This window comes from Poecile atricapillus, chromosome Z (genome assembly GCF_030490865.1).
Source record: "Poecile atricapillus isolate bPoeAtr1 chromosome Z, bPoeAtr1.hap1, whole genome shotgun sequence".
Classification (NCBI taxonomy): Eukaryota; Metazoa; Chordata; class Aves; order Passeriformes; family Paridae; genus Poecile; species Poecile atricapillus.
This window is the reverse complement of record NC_081289.1, coordinates 64,697,181-64,713,007: the sequence shown is the minus strand read 5'-3', so window position 1 is coordinate 64,713,007 and position 15,827 is coordinate 64,697,181. Positions and strand designations below refer to the sequence as shown.

At 43.2% G+C, this 15,827-nt stretch overlaps 1 protein-coding gene across 3 annotated transcripts in view; it reads left to right on the top strand.

The window, feature by feature from the left end:
* The first annotated feature begins 307 nt into the window (after positions 1–307).
* Positions 308–15,827, top strand: part of LOC131573294 (BLOC-1-related complex subunit 5-like) — a 65,355-nt gene continuing 49,835 nt past the window's right edge. For all 3 annotated transcript variants that reach the window (XR_009276171.1, XR_009276170.1, XM_058827104.1), the window contains exons 1-2: positions 308–428; positions 912–1,055. Coding sequence is in view for 1 of the 3 variants with exons in the window: in XM_058827104.1 (XP_058683087.1) it covers positions 371–428; positions 912–1,055 (202 nt within the window). In the remaining 2 variants the exon portion in view is untranslated. The remainder of the gene's footprint in view (positions 429–911; positions 1,056–15,827) is intronic.

Below are 15,827 nucleotides of genomic sequence, written 5' to 3'. Positions count from 1 at the left end.
GGATATTCGGGCTATTCGGGCTATTCAGGATATTAGGCTCCTTTTTAAAGAAATAGAACTTGTCCGGTAACACCGAGGAGCGCAGAAAGGGACACAGCACTACAGATATTGGCCTCACTAGGGCCGAGCAGCGGAAGAGGAGCACCTTCCCATGCCACACAGATCAGCGCTGCTCTACCGCGTCCCGAGGCCCGGTACCGGCTCCTGCAGGGGCCAGCAGAGGTACCCCGGCCCCGCAGCCCCAGCGCCCCGCGGCCCCGAGCGGAGCCCCGCCCGCCGGGCGGAGCCGCCGTGACCCGGCGCAGCCGGAACCCCGTGGGCGGCGGCGGCGGCACCCGCGCTGCGGCGGGCGGGGGACGGAGGCACCGCCATGGGCGCGGAGCAGAGCGCCGAGGCCGAGAGCCGCCCGGGCGAGCCCAGTGCCGCAGGTCGGTGCCTGGCAGGGAGCGAGCGCGCAGGACTGTGCCCCGGGGAGCGGGGCTGTGCTGGCACAGCGGCTGTGGAGAAGGGCACGGCTGTTTCCTTGGGACGGACAGCGGCTGTGGGGAAGGCAAGGGCTGTGGAGAAGGGAAGGGCTGTTTCTCGGAGAGGCAGCGGAGGCGCGGCCCGGCCCTTCCTCCGGCGGCGCGGGGGCAACCGCCTGGGCCGGGGGAGCAAAGCCGGGGATGCGGAGCGCCCTGGGCATGGGTGCGGAGCTGGGGGAGCAGGAGCGAGTCAGTGGTGCAGGTGTTCCGGAATCAGCTGCTCCCCAGTGGAGAGACGGAAAGGAGCTTAGAGCCCTTCAGTGATCTCGGCAATGTGCTATAAAAAGCATACTTGTGCAATATTCGATAGAGCAATATTCGCAAAGGGTTGTATTCTGGTGGAATCTGCTTAAAAATTTGATTGTTCCCTCTCCCTCCCATATCCAGCATCTCCGTTGCCAGCCAAGCAACGAGCAAAAATGGACGACATTGTGGTTGTAGCCCCAGGAACACAATCCTCAAGGAATGTCAGCAATGATCCAGATGTCATAAAACTGCAGGAGATTCCAACTTTCCAGCCCCTTTTGAAAGGTAAGTGATTGTTTTTCCTCTGCTTTTAAATGCCTTCTTTTTTTGTACCTAATGGAGTTTGTGTATCCTGAGGTTTCTGCCGAAGTTTGTATCTCTGTCCCTATTTTTCACTTCCCCTCTTGTTTTAAACCTTACTCTCTTTTTTTATGCCATAATTAATCCCAGCCTTCTAAACAGTGGGTGAACTGGTTTAGACGTGTGCTGGTAATGTTCTTTGCAATGGAACTGTCTACTGTGAAGATGCAATGGAACTATCTACTGTGAAGACAGAGCAGCTCTAAGCATACCAGCTTGTCCTGTACCACTGTTTGATGAGAGATGCTGTGTTATATTCTAATATATATGGATGACAGTCTCCTGTTTTGCTCTAGTCTTTTAAACACAGTTGTGTGTTACTCTGATTCATAGTTACCTGTGTATCCATTCAGCTGCTAGAAGCCAAGGTACCTTGTGTGAGTTTCTGGCACAGAGCAGATTTTATTCTTGTTTTTAGCAGTAGGGTAGATGGGCTAAGATTTTTCTTTCTTTCTTTTTTCTCCCACTCTTTTTTTTTTTTTTTTTCTTTCATCCCTTGCACTCATTCTTTGTTTCTTCTGTTCTGGGCAAAGTGAAGTGAAGATTTCAAAGTTGTCAAGCCTGCAGTTTAACAAAAACTGTGTGTTTTGTCACCTAGCTTCTAGCTATCTCTTTTGGAGGAGATTGCAGAGTGGTCTTAGTATCTGAAAAAGCATGACTAGAGGTAGCATCACATCACCACTTTTTTGGACAGAAACTATTTACTTTTTGTTTGTGTATGCCTGCTGTATGAGGGTCCTGGAACATGACAAGAACTTGTAGACATTATGATAGCCTATTGGGCCAAACATTTAAAACTTTATTGGGCATTTTATTTTATGAGTAGGTTCTGGATGTCCATGGCACTGACTGCTGTTTCCTGCAGAAGGGCCAGAGAGATAGGGAGGTCATGAGAAAAAGCACAACATGATTTGCTTGTAAAGCAAATGCTTTGTCCTGCTTCATGTGTAAGGCAGAACCAGGGTCATGCTTGTGACAGCTTGAAATGTGAATGCTGGAATCCAAATCCCTAAAAGAAATGAGGAAGTTTTAATATGAAAGAAAAAATTTAGAAGATGCTACAACACCTGGCACCAAAGTTGTGTATGTGTAAGAGTGTGATGACAAAGACTTTCAGTTCCACCCAGCCTAAAACTCATGAGCAAACCTTGGTTGCACAAGCCCTGTGAAACGAAGTCCTGGGAAGCAAGACTGGTGATCACTTCTAGAGGTGGTGTTCCTGTGAGGTTGTTAGAGTCTCAAGGGTCCAGGGCTTGAGGTGGGAAGCGAGAAAGAATAGGGAGCAGCAGCCATGTGTCTGAGATGGAAAGGTTGGAAAGCGCTCCCTTAGATGACCATTCCAGATCCTCCAACTCCTTTAAGTGCACACTTTGTCTTGGTGACGGAGTTGCTTTTTCTGGCCTTACTTTGGACCTGAAGCTGTGGATGTGTGATAGACACATTCTCTTTTGTTTTTCTCACTTGGCCTGCTGTTTCCCTACAAGTCTCCTGAGATGTGGTGGCATCTGGTGACTGCTCAAGAGTTTTGCATGTTGAATCACTTTTGTGAACACCTTTTTCAGCCTCAAGTACTTGTTATTACTTGAACAACCAGACTGTCGTACTTGTGTTTACTACAGAAAGCAGTGTGGGCCTGTTGAGTGAGTTCACTCTTGGCAGATCTACCACAGGCCCACTTGAGGAACTGTTCTGTTTTGGACTGGTCTCTTATCTGTATTCTTCCCATGCAAGATCGTGTTTCTGGAAAGGCTGAAGAAGTTTCAAGACCTTTTAGGAGCTCATTCTAAAAACTTGTGTCTTGTGATCTACCAGCTTGCAGATGGATTTATAGTCCCTGTGGACTTCATTGTTCTATTCAGTTCCTCCTTGCCTAAGCAAAGCCAAGGCGTTTTATTTTGTTTTTAAGTTTCAAAAGGGGAATAAACATTAAATAAATGGACTGGCAAAGTACATGGTCATGGGAGAACACTACATGTTCTTGAAAAACAAATGCCCTTGTTCCTCCTAGGCATATTGACTTGAGCTTGTGATAAGTGAACCTGGATATCTTTACCATTGTGCGCTCTCACTTGGAATAAAATTCCAGTGTCCTGTCCGTTACATCTTTTATGCTTTCCCGTGACTTCTACAGGGAGAATTGCACCTCAGAGTTACATCTTTGAGCCCTTGTAAAAAGTCCCCCTCCATCTTTTTTATAGGCTCACTTCAGGTACTCGAAAGCTGCTGTGAGGTTGCTCACAAAGCTCTGTCCAGCTTGACCTTGAAATCTCCCCATGATCTGGACAACCTGTTCCAGCATCTTGCCAGCCTCATCAGAAAAAAAAATTCTTCCTTATGTCCAATCTAAACCTACCCTCTTCGGTTTAAAACCTTTGTTCTTGCTTCTTCATTGCAGGCCCAGGCAAAAAGTCTCTTTCTTACAAGCTTTATTTGTCTCTGGAGGCTTTTTGGGAAAATAAACATTTTCCTGCTTATGGCTAGAATTGTGCACTGGTAAAAGGTATTCAACATGAAAAAGTGAAAGAAACAGAGGTTACTGTCTCATTACAAAAGCACTGTGTGAGCAGTAGAAGCTTCTTTACATACTGTGCCTCCTTCTGTTCCCATAGGATTTTGTGATTAGTTTGCTCTCCAGTGTCATTTCATGGTTTTTCAGGTCAGCCTGATGTTATTGTGACCATCTGAGAATCCTGACTGGTTGACAAGGGCTGCCAGATAGGCAGTGACTGTCAGCTGCTGCTGGCAAAGGGAAGACTGTGACCTCTCTCTGGGTGGGTCTTGTACATTAAAATTAACCTGTAACTAAAACAGCACCTGTAGTAACGAAACAAACTTTTGGTAACTGGTCCTCTGTAAGTACTGGTTATGTATTTGTGCTACCCTTTCCCTTGCTTCCTCCTTGTTTGAAGGAAGCTGTTACGGCAGCATCCCTTGGAAGTGTGATACTGACTATTGAGCATACTGTGAGTTCACTGAATATAGGCTTGTGGTTATTTAAAGATAATTCAGTAGCCCTGTTTTGTGTTCTGACTTACTTCTGGAGGAAATCTTAATACTGAAAAAAACATTTTAATGCTAGATATTTAACTGTTGAAGCTGTTGGTGGTGCCTTCTTGGCTTGCTGCAAGAATGTTACGATACTTTTTTTTCTGTTTTGCTTTGTCTGATTGTGTTTGGATTGTGGTGTGCAAGTTCCCAGGAGATCAGGGATTGTTGCTGTGAATTAAGCAATGTGCTGATGTGCTGCTGGAGAGTGGCTTATGAACAGATCAGCTATGTCACATGCAAATTTCATTTGTCATGTACAGCATGTCTTCTGTTATATGAACTCCTGGTCCCTCAAGCACTGAGAGAAGAAAGGTCAGCAGAGGCTGCTGATGCTCACCTGCATTCCCAGATGTATCACATAGATGAGAGGTGGTTTTTTTTGCAGACATTCATTATCTTGTGCACTCCATTCCTTTGTCAGACATAGGTGGTCTTCATCTTACAGCCCTGTGAAGGGTATTGTGTGCAGCTCATTAGCATCCTGTAGCCCAGAATAACTGGATTCTTGTCCAACAAATAATCCTACTGTTTTTCTAAGAATAATAGCAAATAATGGGAAGAGGTTGCTCAGTAAGGTTGTGGCATTTCTGCCTGTGACGTTTTCAAGGGCATATTAAGCAAAGATCTATCAGTCATGAACTGGAAGTAAATGAATACATTATGGAGTAAACAGTGAGACCTTTACTTGTTGTGCTGCTTGTTACCCATATTTATTATTGGTATTTATTAAGAAAGGCATTTCATAAAGAACACAGGGAGACTTTTACTCTGAAAACTCAAAGCTATAGTTTACCTGGAAGCAGCGCAACAAGGAAACCCAAGTTACATGGCAGAAGGAGTAGGTCCAGCATAAGGAGTTTCCATTCAGGCTCAATATATTTTGAAGTGGAAAACTTGTCATACATTGCAGCTGGTGTATGTCTTCAGCGGCGAAGCACAGGGAGATGCTGAGAAATATGGGTAAAAAGGTGAAACTTGTGATGCTGTACTGATGCTCCGTGGAAGCTTGTGTTACCTTGAAAGGATTGTTTATACTTTTATAACTTTTATGAAGTCATGTTTCAGGCAAGAAAGCTACTTGTCTAAAAAATGCCAGTGTTTTTTTCTTTCTGGCATAGTGTATAAAGGAAGGATGGATGTTTAGAGTTTACTGCATTTAAAGCAAGATTTTGTCACATCTCACTCCTCAGTATTTTCTTATATCCTCTCTTCTTCCCCTTTCCTCACTATATGCTCCTACTTTGATTTATAGTGTAGGGAATTTAGCTAATAGCACGTCAGTGAACTTCATTCCTATAATTCTCTACACATGGTACTTGAATACTTTATAATTCTGTCTCAGTGCCTTACAAGGAGGATGTGCTGCTTGCAACAGCTGAGGGTATAGGCCTCTACTAGTATTTGAAATGTCCAAGTTTGTTGGATGGACCCCATCCCTAGTGCTTGTAACAAAATGTGCATGTTGGGTGGAAAGAAGTACCAAGAATGCAAGTACATCTGCCTGGTGAGTTTTTTTATTTTTATTTTGCTTGTTAGTGGGGTTGTTTTTTTTGGTGTGGATTCCTTTTTTTTTTTTTTTTAGGCTTGTTGAGCAATATTCTCTATTGTGGAGATACCTCTCCATTTTGAATTCATGACTTGAAAGTAGCTTCTGAAATCAGAATCTAGAAGATGCTTCAGTTTTGAGGAAAGGAGCTTTCCCTTCAAAGGACAGCTGAAGGAGTGGATGAAAATGATGTCTAACTTCCTTGTATTCCTCTGTTGTTTGTTGGCTGTTTGGAGGCCTGAACTAACTCAGTTTTCTGTGTGAGAGGATTTGAGTCCATGGTTAGACATTATTCAAACAATATACTCAACACCCATAAGGAGTGCATTAGGGACTGCAAATACTGAGTTCTCTACCTTTCTACCTTTCCCTTCCCATTTGCCAGCTGTTCCAAACCCCTTGGTGTAGTTTGTGTGTTGGCTGATGAAAAGAATGAGTGTAACCTTGACCACCTAGGGGATTAGCTTGGCCTCTTCCCTGGCTGAGGACCTTGGAGCTCCAATTTCTACTGAACCCAATAGTTGTGACTCATACGTGGATCTCCTCAGGTACATACTCCTCCTCCCCACCATCCTGCTGCATGGGAATGAGATTTGGTGGTCATCTCAAGTCACCTGCAGATCCTCCTTCCTTTACCTTCACAGAGCCTGTGACAAGTGACTATGGTAAAGGATGAGAGGATGCTTCTGTATGTACTGCCTGTCTGCAGTTAACTGCACTTTCTGTAACATCATGTCGTTCAAAAACTCTACTCTTGTCCTTATTTCCCGCCCAAACACTATCAGTGGAATAAAGAGCAGATGCCAGGCAGTCGTATGTGTAAATAATACCTCCCCCCTTTTTCTAATTAGTGTTTGATTTACTAAAATTGTATAAAAATTAAAAGGGTATTACAGTACAAGTGCAAAAGCAGGTCTTCTCCAGCCGTAGTCCTTGTTATCAAAGCAGTGTGTTGAGAGCTCAGCTTTAACCATGTTCTCTCTGGATAATTGTGTAAGATGAGATCAACAGCTGACCAGTAAAGCACAGGTCAGCAAGCTCATTGTTATGAAACCTTGAAGTTTAGAATCAAATTTGATCTGCCTCTATTTCTTTCTTAGGGCATCTTAACAAAAGGGAAAATAGGAATTTTGTGGTTCATTTGGCTTAAACAGTGAGATTTGACGTACTGAATATTCCCTCTATTTTCCATGTGGGGCGGGACATGGTATGCTTGGCTTGTTGACACCCTTGCATGCATAAACCAGAAGACGTGCAATTGCAGATTGCATATTGAACCCTGAGATGCAGATGGTCTCCTGGACATTCTGATTTTCAGTTTGCAGTAGTAACAAAGTGATGAGTAGTAATGATCATAGGAAGTGGAATTGCTGCCTGCTGTAGCTGTGCATAGGCACCACTCTGCCAGCATCCTGTACAACTTGGCTCAGGAGCCTCCCTCATCCTGAGGCAGTGGTCAGTGGAGGGGTAAGTCAGTCAAGGACAGTGGGCAGGAGGAGATGTACATGCTCTAAAGCAATAACTTGTATCAGTAATGGATGTTCAGGGTGAAATTGTAACTTTGCTGGAGTGGAAGGCAAAGCTCCTGTCCGTTCCAACTGACTGAAGATTTTTGTCCCAAAACAGTGTGCATTTCTGTATGGTTTAAATTTGTATGGTAGAGTGCTAAGGTTGATGTTTGAAGTTTAACAGTAGGGAACAGGTTCTGGAGACTGTGGAAAGTTGCTCAGTAGGATTGCTAGAATTGATTCTCCCTCCCACCCTTAAACTAGATCCACAGGGGCCTTGGTTGCTCAAAAGATGGGAGCTTCCTCAGGGGTTTTGTGCTCACCTGTCTTTTTTATATACTCTGTATTAAATAACTACAGGCATTTGTTGCTCAGAGGAAGGGACTGAAGATCAGGATTCACAGTCCTCTGCTCTATCTCACCCCCTTCTCTTTCAGAAACCTTGATTTTGTTGGTCCTTGACCGTGCAGGCTGAGCTGTGGGACTCTAGGCAGCCTTTATTGGGAGCTGCTGAGACTATGCAGCCTGTGGTCATCCTTGGAGTACTGTAACACAGTGTTTTTATTTTTTATGGTGGAAACTCGTACCTTTCAGCAATCTTAAGCCACTTGAGAAGTTCTGAAGATGGCACTGCAGCAATGTGAACACCTTCTGTGTGTGAGCTGGTATCTTGGATGCTTGTGGAGTTTTTTGTTTGAGGTTTTCCTGTGTGTATGTGTGTGATTGTTTACATGAGTGCTTTTACCTGTGTTGCACATGTCTACTTCTCTTACGTTTCAAAATGTTCATAGTATTATATGTGTAATTGTGGCACATAATTTCAGAGAAGACACAATATGCCCAGGCTGCCCCTTGATGTGTTCATTAAATGCAAAATGTGCAGTATCTCCTGCCTGTCTGTTGTATTAAAGATCCACTATGAGTATGTTTCTTCACGTGGTAAAGAGTTGAAGGGCAAAATTAAACGTACTTGCTGTTTATGAGAGTCTTTAATGAGGTTAGGGGCAAACAGTAAAAATACTAGGCTGCTGTCTGAATACACTTGTGTGGAGGTTTTGAGTTTTTTTATATGCTGATGCATATAGGAATGACACTCTTGAAAAGGTAGATGAGTGTCTTGGTTTGAAAAGACAAGTGTCTGCTAAGGAAGGCAGAAACTTCCCTTGAAATGGAAAAATGTAAACTACCTATCCCCTCCAAATTATTATAATCTTGAAATCAAGGGGCTCTCAGGCAAAGATCTGGTAATAGGAATAACAGTTCTTTACTAGGAAAATTAAAATAAAAATGCAGTAGTACAAAAAATTTAAAAAAACTAACAAAAAACCAACACACTGACAGAGTCAGAATACAACCTGACACCCTATCAGGTCAGGGTGTTGGTAACAGTCTGATTAAATGGTGGCTGTAGTCCTCTTGCAGTGACAGATGTGATTCTGTTGAAGCAATGATCCAATAGAAGGGTGTCAGTTTCCTCTGAAGGTCCGGTGATGTAGATGGGTCTGATCTTTCCTCTGGGAATCCAATGGAGAAAGGCTGCAGTGGTGTTCTTCTTCTCTGATTATATCCAGGTAGGAATGCTTGGCTTCTTCCCCCAGGTGGAGCATCTCCCAGTGGGATGATGTAATTTTATCAGTCATGCAGTGAGACTCAATGGCCCATTAACAGAAGATATCCCCCAGTTATGAGGTATGGGTCATGAAAGAGAGAAAGAAAACTGCCCCACCTGGTTTCAACAGATAGTAATAGAATAAATAGTTTTGGTTATATATTGCAATCCAACCCAAGACAGTGTGTCTGCTCTAATGCAGTGAATGATCCCATGCTGCAGCTGTTAGTTAGGTTATCCCCTGGAAGTCACTCATGTAACTTAGAAATATTGCAGTGCGAAGTGCCATTCATTGTTGCAGTAGAAGACCTGAGAAGCTCAGGCATAAAAATGAGATTCTTTTCACCATGTTACATCAGCATGACAGTGATGCACTTGTACCCAAGGGTAACAGCAAGTGGGATAGTGGGACAGCAGCACAGGCTGCTAGTGGGTAACTGCTGTGCAGGAGAAACCTATGCATTTCATGCTTTGGGAGTAAGGAGGTGCACCAGCAGTCCTTCCACTCAGGCTTGCAATGTCCTTCCTCTGTTTTCTGACTTCCTGTTTTTTACCCCTGTAGTTAAAAATACGGATGTTGAGATTGGAAAGTCTGCAGTCTAGCTAAGTGCCACAGGGTGTCACTGGAGTATAAAAGAAGTAGCAGACGTGATTGAAAAGGGGTGGAAACCTTGCTGAAACAGCGCGCTGGAAACTGCTTTCTCCTCAAGCTCTTTCCATGAACATTTGTGTTCTGTTTTCACTGGTACCAAGTGACCAAGGTCTTGGTGACCTTGCTGGGTTTGGTACCCATTGGACCTCTGGGCTGAGCCACACAGTGCTTTTTACTGAGAGGCAGCTAGACAGCTACAGGCTGAAAGAGTACTGTGTCTGTGAGGAGGTGATGGTGCAGTGATCTTCAGCTGAAAGCCTTTCAGAAGGCTTTATGATCTTGAAAAATAGAAATATTCGGTGACACTTTTGGTTGTTGTTACTAGCGGGTTTCTAGTGTGGATGAAAATGTAGATATAGATCAGCAGTAATTCAGGTAAAAGGATTTGAGGTTCAGAGGCTGTCCATGGCTCTTGATCCTCACCTCAGTACACCATCTGTAACATGAAGTTTAATAGCTTTTTCTTGACAACACTGTTTTGATCATAGATGCGTTGAAGACCGAGGTATTCTCATGCCAAGAGTGGTGCATAGTAGGTTCTTTCCTGGAGGCCCATTATGCTGAGAAAAAATGTTTATTAAATGGATCCCCCTATTCAGCATAGGGGATGAAGCTGGGGAACTGATGTGTCTAGAAAATTATTTCAACGCTCTTTCCTTCTCCGCAGCTCAAAAATGTTCAGTTCAAGGAGATCTTCTTTCCAGTTCATTACCATCCCTACAAACCAGCTTTGCCACAGGAGTGTGGAACATGGGATGAACTGGGTGAAGGGAGAGACATGAAGTGAGAAGGGGGAAGGGAAAGAAATAATGTGTTAAGTGATAGCCTAAAATTCCAGGCTTTTACCCCACCTTCCTTGTGTATGAGTACAGGTGATCTCACATAAATGAGACATTTGTTTGGGAGAATCTTTGTATTGATCACATATATCTGTTCAGCTAAATCCAGTGCTTTGCTAATTCCTAAGTTATTTTTAGGAGAGGGAGTGTGGAAGAGAAATGTCTTGAACCTTAATCACTCTTGCCTTGGAAATGTCATGAAGGTATCTTGTGTCCAGTCTATCATGCCAATAAAAGCCCTTTGAGTTTGCAAGGGATTTATGTAATTCTCTTTTCATCATAGCGTTAATGGGAGGTCTGTACAACAACGTCCAGACATCACCTAGAGAGTAGTGTCCTACATTATATTCTGCCCAAACCTTTTGGTACTTGAGAAGGTGTTGGTGCACACCTTGAATATAAAGATTATAACCTATTTGCATATAACCATTTAAAAAAAAATTAAACTGCTAATACAGGCAACGTTACTGCTTGCCCAAACTTGTTCTCAGTGAGACACCATGCAAAATTACTTGTGCAGATTCTCCTCCTCCTGATCTCGCTCTCCAAAGTGAAATCCTAGCAAGGCACGCCTCATCAGCATTCGGAATTTGGTGTAAAAGTGCTAGAGTTTGGGTTTCCTCATTTAAAATTCACTGTGTCTGCAAACTTTTTCTAAAGTATTGTGCCAGCTACCATGAATGGGAAGCCATGTTTCAAGTTAAAACAAAAAGCATAATGCCAAGGAAAACCCTTACCCTAAAGAATCTCTTTCTTTTTTAGATATTAGCTGGCCAGACAAATGATTGTCTCTTCCTACTGTGTTTTTACTCTGCTCTGTCCTTATTGTGGTGGGTTTTCTGCTGTGCATCCTTCACCTTCTCTCTGACTGTTGTGTGTAATGGGAGGCTGTCCTGAGATCTGCTGGCCTGCAGATACCACTTGCAATTGCAGTGCTGTAAATGGGTATTTTCAAAGAGCTCTTGGAAAGTGTGAACTTATGGACCAGGGAATTATAAATCATAGTCATCAAGAGATGTCAGAAAACATAATTTTCATCTGGTGTATTTCAGTGAATAACCTTTTGCTTTTAGTTCTTAGTCAAACTAAGATGGTGTTGATGAGCTCTGGGAAGAAGGAATCCCGGTGATGCGTCACAAGTTTTGGATAAAATGAAAGTGTTCGTTTTGATACTGTATCAAACACAAATAAAATTGCTGGAAGGGCACTACTGACACTCCTGGTGCTGGCTGATCTCTCTGCAAGGAATGGCTCAGGGCTGGCCTCAGCTTACTCAGGAGGAGGATGGGAAAAAGGTTGGTCAGGATTTTATCCTTTCTCATTCTTTGTAATAGGAGCATTGGAAGGTTTCTGTCAGCTAAACAAAGCCTGAACCTAACGGGGAAGCTTGATTTTCCTTTTAACCCTGAAGTCTTGACTTCATCTGATTAAACAGAAACTTTATCTTCAATAGGAAGTAGAAGAGATACTGGAAATGAAACTTCTTAAGTACTGCATGCTGCTTTGCCTCCCATGAGAGCAGATCTTATTTTTTCTGTGATGTGAAAATAGCAAGATGCAGGTGATTGAAATGGAAGTACCTTCCATTTATATATTTGCAGAAACAGGACAAATTAGGGTAGAATACTTACTCTTGGTTTTCGTTGTCTCCCCTTCAGGGAGCTTGTCACCAGTTTTAGTATGAACTGAAATTTGGAGTCGGTTTGGGTGGTGACTGAATTGCTTTTTTTTGCAATAGTTTGAAATTCTCCACTGTTGTACATTCCTTCAGTTGTTCATCTGATTTATCATGTTCTGTGGTAGAGAAGACAGAAAGAATTTGTAGATTAATCACTTAGAACATAAATGATTTCTTTTGTCTAATGATCTCTAGTATGAAAACTGATGATTAAGCTACAGTGGTGCAGAATTTCAGTTCTTTATTTTAAGTGCCAAATGCCTTTTATTACTATCCAAATCCAATTGCTTTTGTGGTCAATGTTTGCATATGTATTTAGATGAGGAATGTAAAGGCTCAGCCTAGCTTTTAGTGCCAGGCAATGGGATAAATGTAGTAGGAGCAGAATTATTTTTCATGTCATAGCTCTTGCCTGTGCAAAGAAAATTGTGGTGGTACATCAGCCTTTGTACCATCTCAGCTTGCAGAAGGAAGCATCTAAAAAAGTTAAAGTTTTGATTGCATCAACCATTTAAGATGTAAGCAAATATAAAACAGCTTTCTGTGCTGTGAAACAACAGGAGTGAGTTAGATACTGAAGTGCTGTACTGCAGTAGTAGGATTGATGTGAAAAAGAGTGGTCTCTCAATAAAGACGAAGTAAAATGGTTGAGTGAGTTGGCTAATAATGGGGCGTGCTGATGTGCTATCATGGTCAATGTGCAACCTGGAAAGATAAGGGTAGTGCATACAAGGACAAAAGAATAGGTAGAAATTGTTAAATATTAACAGATTTGGTAGAGTTTTGGGAAAAGGTGAGAAACTGAGGATGTTTGTTTTCCAACCTCGAATCAATTAATATTTAACCACTTGTCCTGGGTGACTCATCTCTAGTCCTTGTAAATGAAATTTTAAGCTGAAAGGAAGATAGGGTGATCAGTGTAACCAGGGAATTATCTGGGAAATAAAAAAGGAAAAATGCTTCTGCCAGGCAAGGAACTTGATTTGTCTCACCATGGGATCTGGCAGGCACTTTGGTGGGTGTGGGGAGAAACCCCAGGGGTTGTGGACTGAGGTCATGTGGGTGCCAGCTGAGATCAGCTTTTCCAGCTGTGCCAGTTAGGTACTTCAGGACTAAGGCAAGCACATATCCAAAATTAGCTTCTGGACTCGGTGCAGGAGAAGATAACATGTGCAGGATTTATTGAGGCATTCTGGCTTCCTACAGAGTGTCCCTTTTGGATTCACTGGTGCTTTGCAGACCAACTTTTCCCTCAAGAGATTGGGGCAGGGTGGTTATGAAGCACTGACTGGGTGGTGATGCTGTGGCAGGAGCAGAGACAGCTGGACTGGTGGACTTGTACCTTTGGGGCTTCTGTACAAATGTTTTGTATTCTGCTCTTTAATTCTCTGTTTGGTTTGGTGATTTTTCCAAGAGCAAGGGTGAGCAGAACAGGCTAAACCCAATGGCTTGAGGCTCTTTTCCCTAAAACCAGCAGAATTGGTCTTTACTTTGGAAAGCTGCCATCTAGAAGGAACTGAGGTTAGAAAAGATAAAAAGTGCTGAAACTGTTCATAAACTTTTTGGTTAGAAACTGTTTTGATGCCAACTATTTTGATGCTTTTGATTTTCCTGCTCCCTTATCTTCTGAACTGAAGGGGTTGGAAAACAAAAACTGTACTACTTAAAATTTTTAACCCCACTGAAGTTATTCAGAAGACTGATCAAGTTCTGTACTGTGCTAAGCTGCCTCTATTATCCAGATTGCTAGGCTTATTTTTCTTGCTAATCAAAATAAGATACAGTGAAATGAAGATAAGAGTGTATTACTGTATTGTTCAAGCCCTGAATATCAGAAAATAAAATTAAATAAATCTTAATATGCAGCTGAAAACCACAGAAATCTCTCTCTCCTCTCTCATTTCCTCAACTTCTAGTTGGTACTACCATGCCTTGAATGTAACTTGGGAGTGTGTGTGGGTTCTTGCCTCTTTGACTGAAGCCTCTGTGCATGTAAGAACAAAATTAATGTGACTTATTCTCAAGTGCTTTTCACTTCCTGTGACCCACCACACTGATTACATCCCCTTTGAAATATTTCCTTTGCAAATGGGGCTACAAATGTACCCCTGCATGAAATAGAAGGGATTTGAGTTGATGGCATTTGGTTAAAAAAATAAAAAGAGATTTTCTAGTATGTGTATTTTCAGGCAGAGACATTGCTCAGGCATGAGGTGATTGAGTGGGGCTAGACTAATGAATGGAAACTATGCTAAATTAAACATGTCAGGGTGCACCTAATATTTTTGTTGTTTAAGACTAGATATGGGATTGTTTCTTGAAATTACACACAGGTTGTCTATTTTACTATTATTGCTTATTCTATGGCAGGTGTAAATAGAGCTGATGCCTCAGTAGGATGGAGGCAGGGAGGGGGAACTGAGTTTAGCCTGGTATTTACCAGTGCCCAAAGGATGTTGTTCAGTCTCTATATTCAGCTTAATATGTCAGGCAACAAACCAAGTACAACCTTGGTAATTGTGGGTGGCTTAATGGGAATTATTTTGAGTGTCTTTCAAATATACGGTAAAAAGTCTTTGAATGTCAGTGTAATAGTCTTTCTATGAGCACGTGTTGCTTAGATAATTTTTTCCTGAAATTTTAATGAAATGGGCAATTTTCTCCTAAGCATTTGACAAATTGGTATTTTCCATGAGCAAGTGTAGGTTGTGTACTTGCTGCCTGTTTTTACTCAGCACTAATATTTACTTTTAATACCCACTCTCCAAGCTTGTTTCATTCTTCGCATTAATAGGGCAGTTTCTGGAGAGTGTCCGTGACAGGAGCAGCTCTTCAGATGTGCTGGGACTGTTTCCTATGACAGATAGGAATGGATAGGTTGATACCGTGGTTCAACCCTGGCTGGAGGCCAGACACCCATGAAAGCCACCCTATCATTCCCCTCCTCAACTGTACAGGGTAGAGGGGATACAACAACAAAAGTCTCATGAGTTAAGGGCAGAGAGAGATCACTCATGGGCAAAACAGACATGACCTAGGGAAATTAGTTTAACTTAATACCAGTAAAAATCAGAATAGTATAATGAGAAGTAAAACCTTAAAAGCATCTTCCCCTCACCCCTCCCTTCTTCCTGGGCTCTACCTTCTCCCTGCTGGCATCACAGGGAGACTGGATTGGGGTTCATGGTCACTTCATCACACCTTGTTCTGGCACTGCTCAGGGAGAGAGGTTGGAGGCCTTTCTCTGCTCCACCACGGGTCCCTCCTGAGGGGTGCAGTCCCTCAGGAACAGGCTGCTCCAGTCTGGGTCCCTCGCAGGGTCACAAGTCCTGCCAGCAAACCTGCTCCAGTGTGGACTCCTGTCTCCATTGTGCAGGTCTCAGCACAGATTTCCCAGGGGGTCACAGCCTCCTTTGAGCATCACCCTGCTCCAGTGTGGACTCCTCCAGGAGCTGCAAGTAGATCTCTGCATCCCTGTGGACCTCCATGGGCTGCAGGGACACAGGGGAGTCTTCTGCCTCTCCTTCCTCAGGAGGGTGTCTTCAGGGCTGTTCCACTCACATGCTCTCATCCTGCTCTTCTCTGGCTGCAATGGCTTCCACCCAATAACTTTTTTCCTCCGTAAATCTGTTATGCCAGAGATGTTACCAGCCATCCCTGACAGACTCAGCCTCATGGAGCCTGTGGGATTGGCTTTGCTGGACATGGGGGAAGCTTCCTGCAGCTTCTGACAGAAGCCACCCCTGTAGCCTCTTCTGCTCTCAACACCTGGCCATGCACACGCAGTGCAGCTGAGGGGCAGATGGGCTGAGGGGCA